A 23,583-nucleotide genomic window follows, 5' to 3' on the forward strand; every position below is an offset into this window, starting at 1 on the left:
ATTGTCCTAAGTGAAGTAAATGGAAACTAGAGGACATTGTCCTAAGAGAAGTAAGCCAGTCACAAAAGGGCAAATACTATATGATTCCGTTTATATGAGATAACTAGAGTGGTCAAACTCATAGGAAGAGAAAGTAGAATGGTGGTTGCCAGGGCCTGGCAGGAGAGGGAAATGGGGAGGTGTTTTACAAGTATAGAGTTTTGGTTTTGCAAGATGACAAGAGTTCTGGAGATTGGTTGCCCAAGTGAATATACCTTCCAGTACTGAGCTGTACACTAAAAAATGGCTAACATGGTAAGTTTGTTATGTGCATTTTGCCATAATTGTAAATAATTTTTTAAACTATGAGTTTCTAGGTCCTACTCCTGACTTAATGGGCCAGAACCTAAGGCTGAATCTAAGGAATCAGTATTCCTAACAAGGACCCAAGTTCATTCTTTTTTTAAAATTACATATTTATTATTTTCTTATTTATTTTTAATTTACATCCAAGTTAGTTAGCATATAGTGCAATAATCATTTCAGGAGTAGATTCTAGTGATTCAGTCCCTATGTATAACACCCAGTGCTCATCTTAACAAGTATATTTCAGACCCAAGTTCATTCTGATGTGCATTATAGTTTGAAATCTACTGCCCTGGGAATAAACCACCTACCTTCCGAATATATTAGATCATCGTTTTCATTAATTCATTTTAGCATTCCTGATCAAGGGCATATACTCCCAGTTGAGAAATTAATTCCCCAGTCACTAAAGAACTGTTTTATTTATATAGAAATTATTTATAGAGCTATTTAATTCCAGAGAGGGTGTGCTTAGTTATTTACTAAGCCCAGTGACATTGTTCTTCAAAGAGTAGGACAAATTATAAGTATTATCCATCTATAACACGTAGAGAAACTGAGGCAAAAGGAGATCAATTGTCCAAAAAAGACCAAATGTAAGGAAGACACAGTATCTTTCAGTAAACATTTAGAAATCACTACATTGTGTTTACTACCGTAGCAATTTAAAGATGAATTCCCCTCCCCCCAAAGAGTTCACCTATTGCTATGGACACTCCCCTAACCTATGGAGATCAGAGACTTCCTCTTGCCAGCTAATCTCACCCAGCAACACACCTCCACTTCTGAGTCCAAGGCCAGCTTATACAGCCCTTTCTTTCCACAATTCCTAATTTATAAACTCAATTTTAAAATATTTTGCAATTTATCAATGTTTATAATCAATATTATTTTAACAGAGACTGGCAGTAATTAAAAATAGGTTAAAGAAATGTCAATCCAATTTTGAGACCCAAGAAGGAAAAACAGATATCCTTGACAAATTAGTTTTTTGGAACCCAAATCAAAATAAAACCTTATATTAACTTCAGGTCCTACCAGATGAATCTCCATTTTATTTGGCCAAAGAACAGGGGAGAATATTCAAGTTCTTTCTTCAAAGAACTAAAATAAAACTTTAAGTCTTACCCAAGAATTTTTTTCCAAAATACTATTTATTCAATAACAACATGAGACGATGAGTGCTGTACACAAAACATTTTGAAACACAGAAGTCCTCTAATTGTAAAGAGAAAGATGGATCCCAATCCAGGGCACATTCCGCCAAGTGTACCCAAAACAATATTTTTTACATGGCTTCGAAAGAAAACCTATTGTTGAGCACATAATGAAATTAAAATTTGATATTACTATGAATACAAAGAAGCCTAGTTTAATCTGAAATAAAATTAAGTAATTAAAAACTAACATGTGTTAATATTTGTGTCATAGAATGCCAAGAAGATACCTTTTGTCAAAAACATTAACTTCTAACTGTTCAAATGGCTCCTGAAGGTTTCTCTCTCATTTTAGCATTTCTCATGAACTCTGGAGAATGGATCTCAAAGCCCATTTTGAAAAAACAATAACAAAGCATTTGTTCAGAAAGCCTTGTAAGGATACCATTAAACTTACTAGGAGATGATATTAAATTGACTAATTTTAGGACTCATTCAGCAAATATGAAAATTTATTTAAAACAGTACATTGTGGATTTAAGTAATTCAAATTATAAACTCTCCTAATATTTATAAATGAAATTTAATCTTCCACTAGCAACTCTGTATTTTATAGGCCACTAAACTCTCAATATATTAAATCTGTTATGATAACCTAATTAATGTCACATTGGCACATGTAACTTCAGTGCTGTGACTCAAGACAATTGTTATCACCACTTGGAAGAAGAAAGTCATAAGAACTCAGAAATAAAAGATTTAAAAAAAATAGCTAGTGATTGACTAATGCAGCCTTCTATAGGAAGCAAATTCAACTTTTTGACATAGAGCTCCGGTGAAAATATTGCCAATGGATCAGAGTATAGTTAGACATTAATTACACTGAGGTGGTTTCCTGTCTTTGACATGCCACTTCAGTAGGACACTGGCAACTTTCTTGGCTCTGCTTTTTTGAATCAGAGGAGCTTATGCTAACTTTGATTTTAAAAGAGACTATTTGTTTTAAAGTTTGAAGAGATAAAACTACCGATTTTAATGGCTGGAGCACACACTCAGTGCCCACACAAAGAATCATATGTAAATTTTATTCATGTTCCTGGACAGGGTCAAAAACTGTAGTATTCATGTTTTCATGGGTTTGAGGTTCACATGAAAACAGCCTTTAAAAAAAAAACTAACATTAAGTAGTTTGAATTACATAAGGTTTATCAATTATTTAATGGAGTGAAACAGTATTTGCATAAGTGATTCTCTTTAAAAGTGATTTGCTCTTCTAATCTGACAGAAACCTCATACAAAACAAGTTATTGCCTTCTAAACTCTATTTTGATGGAAACATATCTTATGATTTTCTACTAATATGTAATTTTAAAATCTAATTTTTCCTCATGAATCTTATTTTCACTATATATGTGACATGATAAAATAATTTCAAAGATAAAGCTAGAAATTATAATCATAGCCAGAAGTTTGATAACACATTTCCATGTCATAAAGCATACATTATTTTAACAATACCAAGATATGAAATCAATTTTTACATGTTATTAGGAAGAAGCACAAATATTTGAAAGTCCATATTCACTGGCCTTCAACATAAATTTTACAAAAGTGCACCTATTGCATCTAAGAACAGAAAAAACTTATACAATCTAGATGTCCACTAACTGGTAAATGAGTAGACTGTGGTACTCATACAATGGGTTATTATATCATAATAAAAATTAATGAACTGTGGATTCACTCATTTGTAGGATGAATTTTAAAGTTTTCGAGCAAAGGAAAGTCATGGAAAAATACACACAGTGTGACTTATATTTACCTAAAATTCAAAAAGAGGCAAAACTACGTGGTTATAAACTATAAAATCAAACAAGGGAATGATGAATAGAAAATTTAGGATAGTTACCTCTGAAGGAGAGAAGTGCATTATAATCAAAGAGGAGACAGTGTGACTATCAGAGATGTAATGTTCTATTTTTAAAGCAAGGTGGTGAGTACATGGGTATTTGTTTTATTACTCATCCTTAAACTGCATATACTTTACAAACTGGAGAAAATGAGAGACAAGAAAATGATGACTATACATGTAGACACTCTTTCTGAAGAGCACTGTTCTTGAGTATTAAGAACTTAAAAAGTAGATAGGAAGAAATGTGAATGTTTACAGAGATTTTGTTTTGCTTTTGTGTTTTTTAAGATGTGGAGAGTATCTCAACGAGACAGAACGTTTCCATCAGAGGGGAGAGGTTGGAGAAACAGCAAGAATGACCAATTAGACAAGGCACATTTGAAGAGGTTTGCCTCTGAACTGAGGGGGACTATGGCCAATTCAAAGGGCAGTAGAAAAGGATAGAAACAGGCACAGATTCATACAGCTGATGTAAATGGAGGTCCATCAGGTATGGTGGCTTGCTCCTCTTGAATGAGGCAAGGTTATCAGCTAAGAGGGAAAGGATAGAGCTGGCTTTGAGAAGTGCAGGCAGGGGTAACAGTTTGGGGCAGTGAGAGAACACATTGACTGTAAGAGATAAATAAATGAAAGTGTTCTCTTGGGCATTTCACCTTAACTCGTTTCTCTTTCCTCTGCCTAGAATGTATTTCCTCTTTCTTTCCACCTAGAAAATCTTCCCACCCTTTGAGACTCACCTCAGATTCTGTGTCCTGTGTGAAACCTTGTAGGACTAGTCCATGGCAATTCTTTCCTCTTCTTTTTAATCCTTACAACACTTAACAATATTATTCATTTTTTCCTTATTATTAAACTATCTTGCAGTAACTCCTCTGTGTCCCACATAATTTTTTGTGTTGTTTCCCTAACTATGGTGCTCAAGGATGGAAATCATGTCTTTTTTTTTTTTAAACTGTTGCTCCTCCTTTCAGAAATAGTGCTTTTCTATTTCTGCATTTAGCTGCATTTTCTAAATATGTCATCTACTTAAACAGATATTCTTAAAAAATAAGTGAATAAGTGAACTTTGAATCCTCCATTATTTTGTCACTGCTTCTGATTTTGTTTGGTTTAGAACTTTGTAGAAACCAAGCCAAAGATCTAATGTTAACACAAAAGTCCTTTGAATTTTTATATTTTTAAACAAATTGTTTCCGCTCATTGAACTATTTTTTTTTTTAACAATTTTTAATGTTTCTTCATGGAGGTAGTTCTCTTAGAAAATGCAGCAGAACGTTATCAGCAAAGACAAATTATGTTAGGAATGCCATCTTGTGGCTGAGACTAGTTCATTACACTATAGATCCTTCCAGTGACAATCTTTAATTCAGAAATAAAATATCCAGGAAACTCACAAATGTAAATCATGGTTAAAATTATAGTTACTACACAGAAAGGAAAGCTAAATATGTGTGTATAATTGTGTGTGATTTCAGTTGCCAAAAATGACAATGTTCATTGAAAAGAGAGATAATAGACAAATTAGACAGGAATGGATTCCAATATGGAAAAAGCACCAACTATAACTATAAATATACTTCTATTAAGACTATTCAAATATTCTGAATTTGGGGAAAATTTTTTTCATGAAAGAGAGAAGTAATTTTACCTCTATATCCACTACTACGTAGTTCCATTGATAATGACATACTAGATTTTAATCATGTGTCTTGATTTTCAAACTGCATCACCCTAACTGTAACTATCCAAAGGGGTGTGAAGGACAGAGCACTTATCTAATTTGGACCATGTACAATACATATCATTAACTGTAGTCCAAAATGGAGCTTGAGGAGAATTAAAAACTCTGGCCCTTTCTTTTTTTTTTTTTTTAAATGTTTTATTTATTTCTGAGAGAGAGAGAGACAGTGTGAGCAGGGGAGGGTCAGAGAGAGAGGGAGACACAGAATCCGAAACAGACTCCAGGCTCTGAGCTGTCAGCACAGAGCCTGACGCGGGGCTCAAACCCACAAACCGTGAGATCATGACCTGAGCTGAAGTTAGATGCTTAACTGAGTGAACCACCCAGGTGCCCCAACACTGGCCCTTTCTTAAGAGAGAGGCTTTACTACTTCTTCCATACAAGTTTGCCATTTGAATGATAATTTATCTTTCTAGTCAACAGAAAACTAGTAATGGTTACAGATGTATTACAAAACAACTATGTCTAAATATTTTAATTGCCAAAGTGAATAGGAGACATTTTGATCAACTTAAAAGTGGGGATGATGAAGTGGAAATTGATATATCCCTCATGAGTGCAAAGCACAGCACAACGGCACAAAGGTCCATGCACTAGGCTACCCTTTTGTCACTTCTAGATTATAAGGTTCCAAGCAGCATGTTCAGGTACAATGTTAAGTCGAGATTAGGTTATTGAAATTCCAAAAGATAACAGGCCTACATATAGATGTATTTACCAAAAAATAAAAAATAAAAAGAAAATACTACTGTACTCCAAATCAATATTTGTGATTTATTATTGCATGCTTACCACCAGAAAAAAAATTTTACTCAAAACATTTTTATATGAATTGATTTTGTATTAGTTTTTCCACATGATTCTTTAGGACATTCACATCAGCTGCACAGACCTGGTACTCCATCTTCTCTTGCTGTTTCATTCTTTCTAATAAAGCTTCATGTGGTGGAGGTAATGCGTTGTACGAACTCAGTAAATAAAGCTGACTTGATGAAGTATGGTTGATTTCTTTAATCTTTAGAGCCTGCATGATAGCAGGTGCAAATTTTGAGTAATGAGCTGTGGATGAGACAATCACTGGGCAAGTTTTGTCTTGCATTCTGTCTGCAACCACTTTTGCGACGGCAGTGTGTGGATCCAGAATATACCCTGACGTATTGTAGGTGGAATGAATAGCTGCGAGGCACTCTCTCTCAGAGCACCAGTCAGCTACAAAGTCCTGCTGAAGTTTCTCAACTAGCATCTTCTCTATCTGGAAGTGATGCTGCTCTTCCAGTTGATTAAATAATTTTGTCATTAATCCTCCATCTTTATTAGCCATCATGTGCAAATGTCGTTCCAGGTTTGAAGCTTTAAGAATATCTATTGCTGGTGAAAAGGTCTGAGTTATTTTTCTTTCCCTTAGATCATAATGTCCTGTTTTTATAAAATCAGTCAGAACATGGTTCTGATTAGAGGCACAAATAAATTTTCGAATAGGGATTCCCATCATTTTGGCATACACTGCTGCTAAAATGTTACCAAAGTTTCCTGTGGGAATACAGACATCCACTGGGCTTCCAAAAGAAATAAATCCTTGGCTAACAAGATCAAGATATGCAGAAGCATGATAAACTACTTGGGGAAGCAGTCGGCCCCAGTTGATAGAATTAGCTGAACTTAAGATTGTTCCGTATTCCATAATAAGAAAGCCAGTAAAATCAGAATCTTTAAAAAGTCTTTTTATAGCGGTCTGGCAAAAATCAAAATCTGACTTGACACCCACTGCCCACCCATTTTCTTTCTGACTGCCAATTATTTGTGCTTTTTGAAAATCACTTACTCCATTTTCAGGGAAAAACGTGGCCACAGCTATTCTTTGCTTGTCATTCTTATTAATCCGACTAAAACCATTTAAGACTGCGCTGCCCGTGTCTCCTGAGGTAGCTACAAGTATCATATAATTGCAGCCTGGTGGAATACAGTGTGCAAAAAGATGAGGCAGAAGCTGTAAAGACAAATCTTTAAATGATCCTGTTGGTCCATGAAACAGCTCCAGGATGAACTGGTTGCCTGTGAGGTGCCTGACGGGGGCGATTTTTGAGCAGGCAAAGTTCTCCCCGTAAGCAGTTTCAATCATTGCTCCCAATCTGGCAGCGGGCACGTCAGCAGGATGTATACACTTCTCCAATAGTATTTGCGCTCTTTCTACGTAGGTTGCTCCTACTAGGCTTTTCCACTCCCTACAGCTTAATTTTGGAAACTCCTTCTGAGGAACGAAGAGTCCACCGTCAGAAGCTAACCCCTCAATCACCGCTTCACTAAAGAATTTTGCTGAAACCTTCTGTTCGCAGTCTTTAGGCCAAATGTGTCTGGTTGAAATGAACGTTTCTGAGTCCACATCTTGGTATCTTTTAACTGCATTAAGCACTTTGTCAGCTACCTCCTCTGGGGAAGCTCCGCTTTCACAAAAAACACGGGTATCGTACCATTTCTTATAATACTGTCTTCTAAATTTAAGCATGTCTTTCATAGTTGTTGCAGCATTCTGACCTACGATCCTGTCTATTTTCATGAATTTTAAACGACTGATTATATCTACTAGAGGTACGTCCAGGTATACAATTATTCCATTTTTCTTCAGATGCCACATGCTAGCATCATGCATTGGATTGGACCCAGTAAGGGAAATCACACTTCCAGATGCAGAGAAGTTTAACACAGCTTTTCCTTCCTCTTCTAAAAATTGCTCATTACCAACATCCTGTAATTTTTCAGACACACTCATATTCCAGGTTTTTTCAAGGATATCATCATCCACATCTATGACACAACAACCTAGTTTCTGACCTATTATTCTGCCTACTGTTGTTTTCCCAGCACCGGGAGGTCCCATCAGGATAATATTTTTGTCTCCAACAAGAGAGTGGGTTGAGTGCCATGACTTCCTGAATTCTGCAAGTGCAAAGGTTCTTGCAAGAAACAGCTGCACACGTTTATCCGTTCTAACATGTACACTAGCAAAACATTTCTGGGCTATTTGTTTCAGATGCGGACATCGGTTAAAGTGGAGCATTCTCTTTTCACTTTTCTGCCCAAGTCAACCTAAACACTGGCTTTAGCCCTTTTCAAAACATAAAAACAAGAAAGACATTTGGTTACTAATTTCAACAAACTTAAAGTCCCAACAGGACTAAAAATAACCGTGTCCACCATACATAAACTGTTTAGAAATCTTTCAAATGTATGGGACATTTAAAAAGTATTTAAACCCCAATTCTCATATATTACAGATTATCCTTTTAATACTCTTTTCAATCTCAAGACTGAATCATCAAAACTTTAGAAATTTGTAACTACAAGCAACACTTTATTCAGAAAATGTCTTTTATCATAGAGGCTTTATAACACACACACACACACACACACATACACTAAAGCAGAGTAGTAGTTCTTTTCCTGTGATGAAAATTGTTTCTTGGTTTATAACTCATGTAAACAAGGATTATTTGGAATGCTATTTGCTTGCAAGTCACAAAAGCTGAGTAATATTCTTTATTGCTTCATATATAGTTATATGAACATGTGGATAGACTTGCAAATTTCTTATAAAATTCACAACAGGAAAGCAGGATAAAATATTTGCTTACAAAATGCTTAAATAACTTCTCAAATGATATGGCAAAGCTATGAAATTTTTTCTCTTATGTGTTTCTTATGCATATTGTAAAGGATGATTCTTATATATTTTTCATATTGAAGGCCTTTTTAAAAAACGCTAAAATGAAAGGTGTAATATTATGCAACTAGTTAAAAGAAATTGATAATTAAAAGCAAAGTCAAAGGCTACGTATCTATAACCTTATCTGCACGAAACCATCACTTTTGTTTCTGTCCTCTAAACATGATCAGTGGAGAGACTTAACTCAAATTCCAGACTCTACAGTGATAGCAAAAGAAAAAAAAAAAAAGCCTCAGGAATGCTTCCCGTGATGAGAGGAAAGAATTATTCTGGCATGCAGAGCAGCTCTGCAATTCCCCACGCTAGTCAGATCCCTGTCTTTGGAATTATACTCACCATTAAAACACGAATGTAGGCCATACAAGTCACATTCTTAGTTATGTGCAAATGCAATTTAGGAACTGCTGCAGTGCTCATTTACATGGACTACAGGAGCTCCGCAGACATGCAGTGGGGCTTTGCACATGCTCCGCAACTAAGCCGTAGTAAATATTGGGTGGTATGTTCAAATACGTTCTGAAAAGTTCCGAACATTTACTGCTCTGATTGTGGGTGCTACTGTGTTCTGTAATTAAACATTTAAACCACTTTAAACTAACACTGAATTTAACTTACGAGTTAAATTAGAACTGTCAAGAGAAGGATTACATTTCCTTATTTGGCTTTTCAGCTTGTATGTGCTGACTTGTAATTTCCACTGACTTGTAAACATATGACACACAGGAACCAATCTTAGATGAAGAGTTTGTTGACGCTGAGGCAAAGTCAATCTTAGCAAAAAATGGAGTCTATAACAGAAAAATTTTCAAGTTAATCATCACTGCATACAATATTATAATATCCCACACATAGAACACTCTATTATTAAAATATCCACCTGAAAATTTTAAAGTATAGAAAAATAATGAATTGACAGTTTTCATGTTTTTTCCCAAATCTATTATTAAAAGATTAAGATATCGATTTTTTCAATATCTGTATCTTACAAAAGAAATTTTATTAAACAATATTGAAAGAATTTCTTCCACCAAGCAATATGAAAGAGTAATATTATCAAATAAAAACTAATGTACAATCTTCCAAATGACACATAAAATTTTAATTTAACTGGATGTTTAGTGATGACAGAAAAATTTAAATCTGTGGACTAAAGCTATAAAATGAGTGTCTGAATTTCTCTTGTAGGTTGTTTTATCCATCTGAATCACTACATGATTTGTATGTAACAATAACTGACTATAAAAAGCACAAATAAAGTGTCCGCTATGTACAGGTACCTCTTGGCTACTTAGCTGAGCTTATAATAAATTCAAAGCATGTATCATAGTGGCTGGCACATAAGAATATTCTCATGTATGGTAATATTAATTACTGTCACTCAGAAACAGTGGACCAAAATCATATAAATTGAATCAGAATATCGAGACTCAAGGCCAGATATATATATATATCTATATATGTGTGTGTGTGTGTGTGTGTGTGTGTATGTATGTATATATATTATGATTTGGTTGGTTTATAAACCTTCAGAGAAAATAATAGTACTTATCCATGAATCAAGAACTGCTTTGCTATGCAGTCTAATTCTCTTCCTGTAGTAAACCAAGCATCAGAGAACTGTACACTTAAGCCATATCAGCAATTTCTTTTATTAAACTGTATTCTAATATAGTACTTTAACACTAGTTATTTTTCTTGGAGAAGGGAACACTAGGTGTTTTGAAGGTACTTTATAAAATAACCTGATTAACCTCCTATTCAGGAGGCTTTGGCTTATAACATCACAGTGTGTGCTCTTTTTCGGTTCCCAGTGTGTAACCTTCTGAAGTCTGTATTAACAACAATTGTAATATTACCTGAGTAGCTGGTTTGCTTTTATGGATGTTAAATCTTTTAACTGATCTTTTCCACTTTGTGTTGGTTACTACGGTGCTTACCATCAACTCTACTAAAAGTAGATCATAACACAAACATTATGCATCATTCACCTTATCCCTTATAACCTGAGTTTTCCTTTAGTTTATATGAATTAAAAATAGAAAATTATGACAGTTCAATTTAATTCTTTATCAGTATTATTTAACAATAAAAAGCCTCCTGAAAAATAGCAGAAGGCAGTTGTTAAGGGCTATAATACATAAACAAATAGTATTACTGTCAAAGAAAAATAAAGAAGATGAATTCTATTTTAAGTAACAATACTAAATTTTGTTTTGTAACATTTTAGCCACAGCTTAATTTAAGGGTTCAACATCCATTGTGAGCAAACCAAAAGACAAGATGGAATAACACCCACACTATGTAACTTCCATCTGGAAGTCAAGTTTACTCAAGAGGTAACATAGTCAATTCTTGTTACTCATGGTAGTTATGTTCTATAAAGTCATCATGAGTACTAAATTAGAGAATATTGAATATTCTCATTGCTTCTAGGGGAAATATAGGGTTAGGTTCCTGTGAGCCTCTAGTCACATTTTTGCCAATTGACCGATATATAACCTTATTTAAAGACAATTTATATATTTTTAATATTTTAATATGCAATTTGTACATATATACACATATACATATACATACATGCATATATATAGTTGATTCAATCCCATTGAACAGCCAATAGTACTCTAACTTATGTCTGCATGAAGCTTATCTAACACACATTTTATCTGCTAGGTACATCACAGCCTTATTGCCTTAGGAACGCCAGGCAGCATGTTAGCCCTCTGGGGGCCATTGTAAACATCAAAATCACTAACTAGAGGCACAAAAATGTGGCACTGAACAGAATGGGAAAAGGACACTTGTTTGCTGAAACCAGAAGGCAGAGAGCCTCACCTTGCTTGACCTCAGCTTGGAGCATGCGCATCAGGAGACTCACATTTTTTGCCACTGAACGTGTCTCCATGAACGAACGACAGGTTCTGCAAGTATTAACCTGGCGTTATAAATAAATTTTAGTGAGCAGAATTCACAAATATCGAGCCTGTGGAAAGTGGGGATCAACTTCCTTTATGATTCAAAGCCGTGTTATTACACTGTTCCATTTATTTATATTTTAATATGTATTTCGGTCTAGTGGTCATGAATAGGCAATTTTCCTTCAGCAAACAGACAAAACTATTTCAAATTAAATGGAAGTCAACCACAAGAGTCAGTAAACAAAAGCAGAATTTAAAGGCCAAATCACTTGGCTATAAGTGATTTTACTATATATATATATAACTGATATATATATATCAGTTTTACTATACCAATATTTCAAAGTATTTAGAGCCATGTTCTTCATGAAAATCTTTTAGTCCTACTAACTCCTCAGAGGATGGGAAGTTCACCTCAACTCCATTATACATTAATACTTTTTAAATAGGTTTTCCTATTGATCACTTAGGGTGGGACTTTCTGATCTACTAATTCCACTGGGTACTTTTTAGACATAATAGACACTTGTCATTCAAACAAATGAAAAGGCAGTCATGTGTCAGTGTCACAGCAAGAACTTTAAAAAACAAAACCATAATGTCCACATGGACATAATGATTCAAGTACTCTTTGATCTCAAGGCACAAAATTTAACAATTTTACTGTGTCAAGCCGATCAAAACTGAATAAAGAATTTTTTAAAAAAAGGTACAGAAATCACTTTTAAATTACCTCCTATGAATGCTAATAAGCTGACATTTTTAAACCATATTAATTTTCAGCAACCTTTGTAGAGTGATGTTTTCCTAAGGTCACCACTAGATGACTGCTACTCAATTAAAATCATACCCATTATCAATTTTTACTTCCAAAATAATCCAGAAGGATTTTTCAATTCCATTATAAAATCACCTAGTTTCCAATTCTTCTGGGAAATCACCAAAATCCTATTGAAGATGATTTAGCATTTCTCACTCATATAAAATATGTTACATGCTATTCCAAAATAAAACAGAAGACATAGCACTTTAAAACTTATATCATGATGAGAACTGGCTTTGATTCAATAAACTTCTGAAAATATTTATGCATTGAGTATGCTTGTCACCCTATATCAATGCAACCTAAATTTCTCAGAAGAATGACTCATCTAGTCCATTATCTTAAGAAAAGATCCTGATTTTTTTTTTAATTCTTAAAAATGACTGCATTTTTACAGCAAAAAATCGCTTTCCAATACACAATTTTAAAAAATGCAAATATACTAAGACATAAACTAATGGGGGGCATGGGTAAAATTCTGCTCTGGAACACTGAGCAAAAGTCTTTTCAGCAAGCCTTTGTTTTCAGTCAGCTCTTAACTTACCTACAAATAACGAGGTGGAAAGGGTAGAGGGAACACACTCTGGGGCTGTGTTGTAATCACAGGGCTGTTACAGTCAAAAGCAGAATTCACAAGTTCAACCCTCATCATTGCCCCTATTAGTATCAAAGCTGATTAAGCCTGTCACTACTCTTTTGCTGTTAGATAGCTTCTTAATGGTCTTGGATATTTAATTCAAGACTTCCCAAGTATCCTTGTAAATTCTAATTTTTTTTAAATGTTTTTAAAAATTTATTTCTGAGAGAGAGAGACACACAGCGTGAGCAGGGGAGGGTCAGAGAGGGAGATACAGAATCGGAAACAGGCTCCAGGCTCTGAGCTAGCTGTTAGCACAGAGCCCGACGCGGGGCTTGAACCCATGAACCAGGAGATCATGACCTGAGCTGAAGTCGGATGCTTAACAGACTGAGCCACCCAGGCGCCCCTAAATTCTAAAATTTAGAAATATTATGAAGAGTATCTCTTACACAGGGTTTATTTTCCTCCTCATTGTTTTATGTATGTTTCCACCTATGCCCTAATCTAAGTAAATTAGTCTTTAGCAAAACACCCAAATTTGTATGTACAAGCATTTATAGCAGGGATCTGTACAAACCATAACCCACAGGCCAAATGTGTGCAAACCTTGGATAATCACCCTTTTTGTAAATTAAGTTTTATGGAAACACAACTTTGCTTATTGATTTGTTCATCTGTTTAGTATTGTCTTTGGCTGCTTTTGAGCTACAACAGTGGAGTTGAGCAGTTTTGACCAAAACCATCTGGCCTGCAAAGGCCTAAAATATTATGTAGTCCTTTCTGGAAAAAGTTCGTGATGTCTTACAATACATGAACACTAATTCCTTGTGGGTATATTGGACACAGATATTTTCTTTAACATTATTGCTATTTTGAGGGAATAATAAAAATTAGAAATATATTCTTTGTAAATATGCTTTCAAAAGGCAAGCAAAATGATAAGCCAACGATCTAAGGGGTAAAAAGTTCCTTTCTAAATGATTTAACAATTTCATCATGCCTGTAAACTAAATACACTATAGTTAGATCATAAATTGTTTGGTATTTTTAAAGCCACAATACATTGTCATCAGTGAAAATTACTATATTGGGTAACACCAGAAAGTCAAGCAAGACTATCTATAGCTAAGGTCTGTTGGTACTTAGTAACTGGAGATAACCGGGTGTGCCCTTACTGGCTCTTTAAAAAACTGATTAATATAAAACATCCTAAAATGTTTCTTCATTAGAAAATTTATAAGCTTTAGGCCAATGACCATCCATTTGGCTAATGGTGTTATCATTGAGTCCTTAGTTCAAAGCTTAGTACGCATAAAGAGAATTTTTCTCTATACATGGTAAGCAAAAAACATAAAATACTCAAAGGGGAAAGGAAAAGGACAAAGTGGTATGTACATTAAAAATGATGTTTTAAAAAGTAGAAAATCTGATGTGAAGAACAGGACCTCATTTCCAACGTGTCACTCACTCATCTGAAATAAAATGCTGAACACCCGCGATAAGGATAAAAATCTGATCAACTGGATAAGAAAAAACTGTATATGTTCTTATCTAATGAAATTCACGAAAAGCCCCAAATGATAAGGACTTACACATTCTGCATAGCCCTTTAAGTAGAAACTAAAAGGTTAATGAAGCAATCAGGCTGTTTTTATCTCTCCACCGAGCACCCTGGCAGTGAGCCGACCGAAATTGATGTGGTCTTTTATCTCTGACCATCTTTACTCCCTCCGGGCAGTGGCCTCTGTAAGTTTGGCTCAAACCAAATAGCTAATTTCCCCAATATTGCCAAAATGTCTTTTAGAGGCTCGGGATGACAAAGGCTTCTATATGAATTTCTTACAGCAGTCTCACGTGAATAAACAGGCTTATGGAAGCCCAGGCGGTTCAAAACGGAATAAAACCGCTTCTGAGAAGACAATTTCAAATAAGGGACACACACACACACACACACACACACACACACACACACACACACACACACAGGCAGGCAGAAATTCAAGGGCCCATTTGAAAAGCTTCTCCTTCTAGTTTAGGCTGCTCTTTTTAAAAGCATCCAGTCCACACGTCGCTGGAGAAATACCTAAGAGGAGGAGCCCGACCAAGAGGTAAACGGCGAGGCGCAGGGGAAAGAGGGAGGCCAGGGGAAGACCGCAGCGCGACAGGTGGATGGGGCGGGACGGCCGAGCGAGCTCCGGGCAACCGGGGCAGAAGCAGCGGGGAAAACGAGCGCACACACAGTTGAGATTACACCGTAGCGGAAACGGGAAGAAACGAAAAGGGGAAAGGCATGCGATGGGAAAGGTCCGGTTTCTACAGTTTCCCTTTCTTTCTCCTCAAATCACTCACCAAGAAAATCACACTGAGAAGACGGGGGTGGGGAAAGGAAAGAAAATGGGGAGGAGCGTCCAGAGCCGACAGTGCCTCCTCGGGACGGACTCCCACACCTCTTGAGACCTCGCCCCGGATCGCCCACAGGCCGAAGGCCCTCGCTAGGCCAGACCCGCCCCCAGCCCCGCGCTGCGGTCTCTGCGCCTGCGTCAGTGAGGGTGGGCCAGCGCGCCGGCGCGCCACACCGACGCCCGGAGCAACCTCACACCGAACACGTGACTAGCTGTCCGCGCTCCACCTATCGGAATCCTCCCTGCTCCTCAGGCTCCTCCCCACCCAGTCCAGCTTTCGGCAGAAGCCGTGCGTCAGCGTGGCCTCAGCGGCTCGCCCCGCCCCCGCCGGGATTCGCGCCTGCGCACAAGAGCCTTATTGTGTGACGCCCGCGCCCGAGCTAGCCCTCCGTACGGTCTGCAATAGTCTTTCCCAAATATGCGGACAGAAACGAGCAATGTCTTTAAGAGGAAACCGTTCAACTCATTATTCCCAAAGGCACATATAGACAGTGGTTTCCATATTCTTTTCAAGCAGAACTGCAGAGAGAAGAAAACCTAGTTTGCAGGGCTGCCTTCTGCTTCCCCGTAGCCAAGCAACTGTTTCCAAGGCAACCACGCCGTCAACAACGCTAAGCAACCCCAAGAGAATTAGAAGGGCTATTTTATTTTCCTCCTAAGAGAGGACTGCTAAGAGGTCAAAGGGGAATTAGGTGAAAGAGAGAAATCTCAGTTCCGTGAGAAGTCGAGAGTAGGAAAGGAAAGGGGAAACAGTGAAGAAAGGGACAGAAATTCTGGTGTAGTGAGAAAAAAGTTGACTATTTTTAAGGAGTCATTTTGGTGACCATGGATACAACTTGCTTTTCTGAGAGCATTTATAACCTCATACCCAGTGACTGGAAGGAGCCTCCTCAGCCTCCTAGGTATGTGGGTAAACAAAAGATTATCACTTCAAACAAGAATAGGGAATAATTATGCCGTTTCAGGATTAACTAAACATCGTACGACTTTAAAAAAAATAACATATATTTTTGTCTTAATGAAGTAGACTTGGATGTCAGCTCTTTAAGGAAATGACTGCAAAATCTAGGTATTTAGCACCTATCTCACAATTCACAAGAGAGGGTGGTTCAGGGCTGTGAGAGGGCCATTTTATTATGTTAGCCGCCTGTTAATACAATATATAATTGTTTTGTAATTTAATTGTTCGTATATGATGTGGCATACAAAATAGCGTGAAATTTCTTGTTGTTGAAAAAAAATGACAGTTTTATTGTCCTGTGTTAGGATACTTGCTACTTGGTTTCAGGGGTTCATTGTTTTATTTCTGACTGCACTACTGCTCCCTCTCTAAAGGGATAATAGTTACTTATTTATGAGATTTTGTCAAATACAAATTCCCATTTGTTTCTGAGGTTCAGTATTTTGACTGGTAAAACAAAATAGATTAGTTTCTAAAGTCTTTTTCAGATCTGATAGTTGGATAGAAAGAAGAGTAGATGGGTAGAGACCCAAAAATATGTAATTGAGTTAAAAATATTACGTAGCTGTTAGGACCCCTTACGTTTCCCACTTTTCAAAAAAGGTAACCCCAAAGCAAATATCTCAGTTAGTCTCCTGTGTAGGAACTTAGAACTTATTTAAATGTATGGAAAGAAAAGAAGGTAACTAGTGCGGAAAATCTTATTCCTCCTAGAATTCGAAATATTTCCTGCTCTTTACCTTTTTTGTTTTCCTGGTGCAACTCAAACCACATTTAGAGTGCATTGGGCCAAAAAAGTCTCTGCAGCTAACTGGTTTGGGAATCATGAATATATTTTCATTTATTTTCTTATCTTTTTTTTTAATGTTTTATTTAGTTCTGAGAGAGAGACAGCATGAGAAGAGGAGGGTCAGAGAGAGAGGGAGACACAGAATCTGAAACAGGCTCTGAGCTAGTTGTCAGCACAGAGCCCGAAGTGGGGCCCGAACCCACAAACCGTGAGATCATGACCTGAGCCGAAGTCGGACACTCAACCAACTGAGCCACTCAGGCGCCCCTATTTTCTTATCTTTAAAAGAAACTAAACTAAATGATCCAGATAATCTTTAAGGTTCCTTTCAGATCTAAAGGGCAATTATTTATACTAGTAATTACTTGGGATGTATAACATCAACAAGTGGGCAAATCCTTCCATTTTAAGCCTGAGAATCTTGTTTTAATAAGAGAAGGACCTATATTATTTTCCATTAGCTTCTCAAAATTTAGTAGAGAATGGAAAGAAGAATGTAAAGTAAGATGTGACAGAGTTGTAGAATTTATGAGGAATGTTCAAATTAACTATTGCTGAATGAACTTTTGGTAAAAAAACTCCTGTGTGTTGTTCAAGATAAATTCCTACTCTCTGACCCACTGGTAGACTGTATTTTGTAGAGTACTGAATGAGAAAGTTAAGATATTTTATTAGATAGGTGTTCTATTCACTGATAAATTAAAAAGATGCAACTTTACTGCATCTAAGTATTTTTTTTTCAAGAAATTTTATAGGAAAAGTCTAGTCTGTTCATTTGACAAGTAATAACTGAGCCCTTATGTGTATAACATTGCCTTTGTGGAATGTTCTTGGGAAATGTTGGAAGTGATAGCACAAACTCCTTGGTTAACTCTGAAGGAATAAGTTAGAAAAAGGAACTTATGGTGAAGGGAATAGAAGGCATTCAGTTGGTGTGCCAGAGAACTCTCTATTAGGGTGAGACTGTCCACAACAACCTATACTGTCTGCAACAACCTGAGGAGGTTTTAATTTGATAAGATATGCAGGCAAACCACTAATATGTAAAAACAGAGCATAATACCACACTTAACAAATTCCTCCTCACCACACTAGCACTGACTTGCCCTGACCCAATCCCCCTGTTAATAGTAAGAATTAATCATAAGAAAGAAATGTAGGGGCACCTGGGTGGTTCAGTAGGTTAAGCGTCTGACTCTTGATTTTGGCTCAGGTCATGACCTCACCGTTTTGTGTGTTCCAGCCCCGCGTTGGGCTCTGCACACTGACCATGAGGAGCCTGCTTTGGATTTTCCCTCTCTCCCTTTCTCTCTGCCCCTCCCCCTCTTGTGCTCTCTCTGTCTGTCTCTAAAGAAGGAAGGAAGGAAGGAAGGAAGGAAGGAAAAAGAAAGACAGAAAGATAGACAGATAGACAGACAGACAGACATGTATTAATCTCCAAGGCTTATTTGCATTACTGAGTTTAAACCCAGCTTCAAGAAAGCTCACTGCGGCTCTTTGCAAGACTAGCAAGATTATTGTCCAGCTTTCATAAAGGGGTGGATTTCTCAACAACTGACTGCATTGTCATCTCCCATGCCTCAGAAGTTACAGTCTCCTTGGGAAACTAAAATACAAACTTTAAAATGTTGATTAACAATAAAACCATATATTATGGGAAATCCCAATGAGAGATGCTGATAACTAAATGAGAACTTAGAAAATGCATGTATGTAATGAAAGTAGGCTGAAGGGCATCTTCTTGCAGTTGAACTTAATGAACTGGGATTTAAGATATAACAATGTACAATTCAAGGGGAAGCCGTGAATCAGTTTTCAAAATTTCAGTCATTCATGACGCATGAGATGGTTTCCAAGATGTTCACCAAATTTGTTATCCTTCTATTGATGGCTCCAGTTTCTTAATATCTCCAATCATTCTGTCTTTCTCTTTTGTTTAAGGTAATATTCCAGGTATGTACCAAACAGTTTATGGAACCATTATCTCTTTCCTTGCAGCCCATTACTTCCATTAATGCGTTCATTAGCATTTTGACACTCATTTTCCACCATTACCTCACACTGAAATGCCCATATGACTTATAGCTAAGTAACTGATTTTTTAAAATATGAACTCATCATTGATCTATGGAGATAGTTTTGCACTTTGAATCTTTCATACACTGTCTCTACTGCCCCACCTAGCTTTGTGCCATTTGCAAATTTAATAAGTATGTCTTTTATATCTCCATCTGTCATAGAATAAGGCGAGTACTTTGCTTTAGAAGGCTACTAGACACCTCTTTCTAGGCTGACAGCCATTCAATTTTTGAGGATTCAGTCAGTCATCCATGTGCCTCCATTAATCAATTCATATTTCTCTCCCTTATTAATAAGGATAAGAGGCTTTGCTAACATAAAGGTGTACATTATGTCTAAGGTATTTGCCTGATTTATGACTCAAATAATCTTTTTTAAAAAATGATGTTCATTTCAGAGGCTCAAAACCCCAAATGCCTCATTTAATCATTGCTTCTCTACAGGTTTTTAGATGCTTTCTAAAATTTACATCAGACTCACCAGTGTGGAGTTTCTGGACACATGCTTTTTTAATGTGGGAACATTTAATGTCTAAGCACCCACTTGTTGGCTGTTTTTATTTTTAAATCTTTCTGGTTTTCATTGGCGTTGATTGTGACATGGAGTCTGAATTTCATTTTCAGAGTTTTTCATTTTTCTTTGACTATCTTTCATTTTATTTAATTTCTATACTATTATATCTATATTATCTGAGGTTTTATAACATCTCTTTGTTTAAAGTCTAGTTATGTATCTGACTTTGCTAAGTGACTATTATGAAATCTTAGATACCATACTTATTTTCTCCTGAGATTCTTATCTACTTTGCTGACAATTTGTATCCAATAATTCAACTGGGGAAAGCAGAAGTCCTTTTAAATGAACTTATATTCAAAGAAAGCCAAGAATATTCCAAAGTCCTTGTTTTTAGAATAATGAAATTTTATGTTAAAATTCCCATTGCTGCAATATATGGTCTCAGAGTTTTATGATTAGTGTTAGAAATTGTTATTCAGATTTTAATATAGCTGTCCAGTCTCTGCAGACTTCTGCAATAATAACATTTTTCTTCATCACTTGTAAAGAAAGGAAACTTTATATGTACTAATATGGAAAGAGATCACATTATATTAAGTTTTAAAAATCAAGGTATATGTCATACATAAATAGGAATATAGAAAACTGAATTTATTTGGAAAATGGATTGAGGAGGTACAGGAAACCTAGATTTTTATTCATTTTTTTAAATTGAGATATAATTGGCAATAGCATCATGTTAGTTTCATCACTTTTTTATTTTTGTAATTTGGAAAAATGAACTATCCATAAAGTATAAAATATATTGTTTTGTAAAAAAAAAAAATGGGTAAGCTTTCAGCTGACAAAATAATGTATTGAATCACAAGATAGCAAACTAAAAAGAGGCGAGAGTATACACACTCTTTTCTTACCAATGGGAAAGTTATTTTATTAATCAGGAGATATCTGCCAGTTCCAACTGCTATAGGAAACTTAATGCACAAATTTAGATTCAACAGTATTTTCTGAAGATATCTAATAAACACATTCTTTTTAGACCATAACTAATCCCCAACCATTGAATTCAAGATTGAGGAAAGGCCTCGAAAAGCAAGAAACAACTTAATAATGGTTTTCCAAAAAAAAAAAACTTATCAACATACATAAGGAGAGAATACAAATGGGTACTGGGTGGCTCAGTTGGTTGAGCATTGGACTTCAGCTCAGGTCATGTCTCGTAGTTCATAAGTTCAATCTCCACATCAGTCTCACTGCTGTTAGCACAGAGTCTACTTCAGATCCTCTGTCCCCCTCTCTCCATCCCTCCCCTGCTTGTACTCTCTCTCTCTCAAAAATAAATAGACATTAAAAGAGAGACAGAGAATACAAGTTTTTAAAAGTGGCATAGTTAAACTTCTGCTTTCAATCATGGATGGAATTTACCCTCTCACCTTAAACAACTAAAACATCTGGAAAAAAAGTGTAAAACAGTAGTTTTCATACACTGGCCAATAGACAGCACAGAGTAGTCACCCCTAAGAAAAGAGAAACAAGCCCTACAATTGCCCCAACATTCTCCCTAGAGCGTTTCCAGGCCAAAACCCAAGTAAGAGGAGTTTAAACAAAACAGTTAATCCCACCGAATTTAAGCAGTTCCCTGAGTTAAAGGAGACAGAGTCTAGGGAGGTCAAAGCATACCGAATTCACAGCATAGAGGCACAGAATACCAGAGAGGAGAACACTGGGGGGAGAGAGAGAGAGAGAGAGAGAGAGAGAATGAGAATGCTGTGGTAATACACAAGAGAATTTTTCTCAAGTCTCTGGTTGACAAGACATGTGTGTGATGAAACTATTGAGGCCAGAGAAATAACAAACAAAAGGCAGTAGAGCCAGATAAAGTTCAAATTCCCACCAGCCAGAGTGGAAACACCTCCTAAGACACAGGGCATTGAGTAGTGCATTCAAAACTATATTGTCTTAGTACGGGGGCCAAGTTAAAACTAGACTCAAAGCTCTTCTGGACCCAGAAAAACAATGCATAACCAAGAGAAAAATCAGTCAATACAAACAGACAAAGTTACATCAGTAAGATAATTAGTAGACAAGAGCATTAAAACTATATGAAATATTCTCCATGTATTCAAAAAGGTAGAGGAAAACATGAACAGGATACAGAGAGAAAGGAAAGGATAAAAAAGACCAAAATAAAACTTCTAGACATAAAGGATACCATGTCTAAGATGAAAATGGTCTTCTCGGTGGGATTAACAGTAGCTAAAACACTGAAGAAAATATTGTTGATTTTGAAGACATGGTAATAAAACAATACAAAATGAAACAGGAAAAAAACTGAAAAGGAAAACAGTGAATCAGTGAATTGTAGACAGCATCAAGCAACCTAACATAATTAGAATTATAGAAGGAGAGAAGAGATGGGTAAAGAGGAAATATATTTGAATAATGGCCAAAATTTTGACAAGTTAAATGAAATTTCTAAATACACAAATTCAAGAGCCACAATGAACCCCAATCAGGAAGAAGAAAAAGGAGAAGGAGGAGAAGACTATACTAAAGAACATTAAATCAAATTTCTTAAAACCAGTAATGAAGAGAAAAGAATTAAAAACAGCCAAAAATAAAAGAAACATTAAATACAAAGAAGATAGCAAATATCTGATCAGAAAAAATGGAATACAGATGCTAAAAATCCCTTAATGCACAAGAAAGGATACAAGTTGAAAATTTGGATCTATGTAATGAAATAAAGAATAGTGGAAATGTCAAATATATGGGTAAATGTTAGAAATTATTTTTTCTCTTTAAATTTCTTTAAAACATAGTTGACTTTTAAGGGAAAATAATCACAATGAATTATGGGTTTTATAGCACATGGAAATAAAATATAAGATGGATTTTTATTCATTTTTTATTTTTACTTTTTAATTTTTTTATTTATTATTTTTCTTTTTTCTTTTCTTTTTTTCTCTTTTTTTTGAGAGAGGAAGGGGCAGAGGAAAAGGGAAAGAGAAAATCTTTAAAAAATTTTTTTTAATTTTTATTTTTGATAGAGAGAAAGACAGAATGTGAGCAGGGGAGGAGCAGAGAGAGAGGGAGACACAGAATCCAAAGCAGACTCCCAGTTCTGAGCTGTCAGCACAGAGACCAACATGGGTCTCAAACTCATGGACCACGAGATTATGACCTGAGCTGAAGTCAGACGCTTAACCAACTGAGTCACCCATGCCCCCCCAGGAGAGAGAAAATCTTAAGCAGGCTGCATGCCCATCACAGAACCTGACTCTGGGCTCAGTCTCACGACTGTGAGATCATACATGACCTAAGCCAAAATCAAGACTTGGAGGCTTAACGGACTGAGCCACCCAGTCACCCCCAAATGTATTTTAAAAATTACATCAGATATGAATGGTATAAACACCAAATAAAAGGGATTTTTAGAAAGGTTAAAATTTCTATGGTTTCCATAAGAAAACTTCTTTAAAAATACAGTCACAAAATACGTTAAAAAATCAAAGAACAGAAAAACACTGTGCTGCCACAAATCAAAGGAGTGCTGAAATAGTTTAATTAATATGACATAGAGTAGATTTTAGAGGAAGGAGTTTTAAAAGGGATAAAGAGCATTTCTTTATAATGAA

At 36.0% G+C, this 23,583-nt stretch overlaps 2 protein-coding genes across 5 annotated transcripts in view; one reads left to right on the forward strand and one right to left on the reverse strand.

Moving 5' to 3' along the window:
* Positions 1–5,904: 5,904 nt before the first annotated feature.
* On the reverse strand, positions 5,905–15,684 carry THNSL1 (threonine synthase like 1). 3 transcript variants are annotated; one of them, XM_077772441.1, is made up of 4 exons: positions 15,547–15,684; positions 11,712–11,797; positions 9,492–9,664; positions 5,905–8,258 (listed from the first exon to the last, which is right to left on the reverse strand). In XM_077772441.1, exon 4 carries the CDS (start codon positions 8,208–8,210, stop codon positions 5,979–5,981), a length of 2,232 nt encoding a protein of 743 aa, XP_077628567.1. In that variant the 5' UTR covers positions 8,211–8,258; positions 9,492–9,664; positions 11,712–11,797; positions 15,547–15,684; the 3' UTR covers positions 5,905–5,978. The 3 variants fall into 3 exon arrangements, with proteins under 3 accessions (XP_077628567.1, XP_077628565.1, XP_077628568.1); XM_077772439.1 differs by having other exon boundaries at positions 11,712–11,811; XM_077772442.1 differs by lacking the exon at positions 11,712–11,797.
* Positions 15,210–23,583, forward strand: part of ENKUR (enkurin, TRPC channel interacting protein) — a 26,293-nt gene continuing 17,919 nt past the window's right edge. The window contains exon 1 of one of the 2 annotated variants that reach the window (XM_077772444.1): positions 15,210–15,305. Coding sequence is in view for 1 of the 2 variants with exons in the window: in XM_077772443.1 (XP_077628569.1) it covers positions 16,425–16,501 (77 nt within the window). In the remaining variant the exon portion in view is untranslated. Of the gene's footprint in view, positions 15,306–16,012; positions 16,502–23,583 lie in introns of those variants that run through there. The other variant, XM_077772443.1, reaches the window with a different exon arrangement.

Source organism: Crocuta crocuta, unplaced genomic scaffold (genome assembly GCF_008692635.1).
Source record: "Crocuta crocuta isolate KB4526 unplaced genomic scaffold, BGI_CrCroc_1.0 scaffold96, whole genome shotgun sequence".
Taxonomy (NCBI): Eukaryota; Metazoa; Chordata; class Mammalia; order Carnivora; family Hyaenidae; genus Crocuta; species Crocuta crocuta.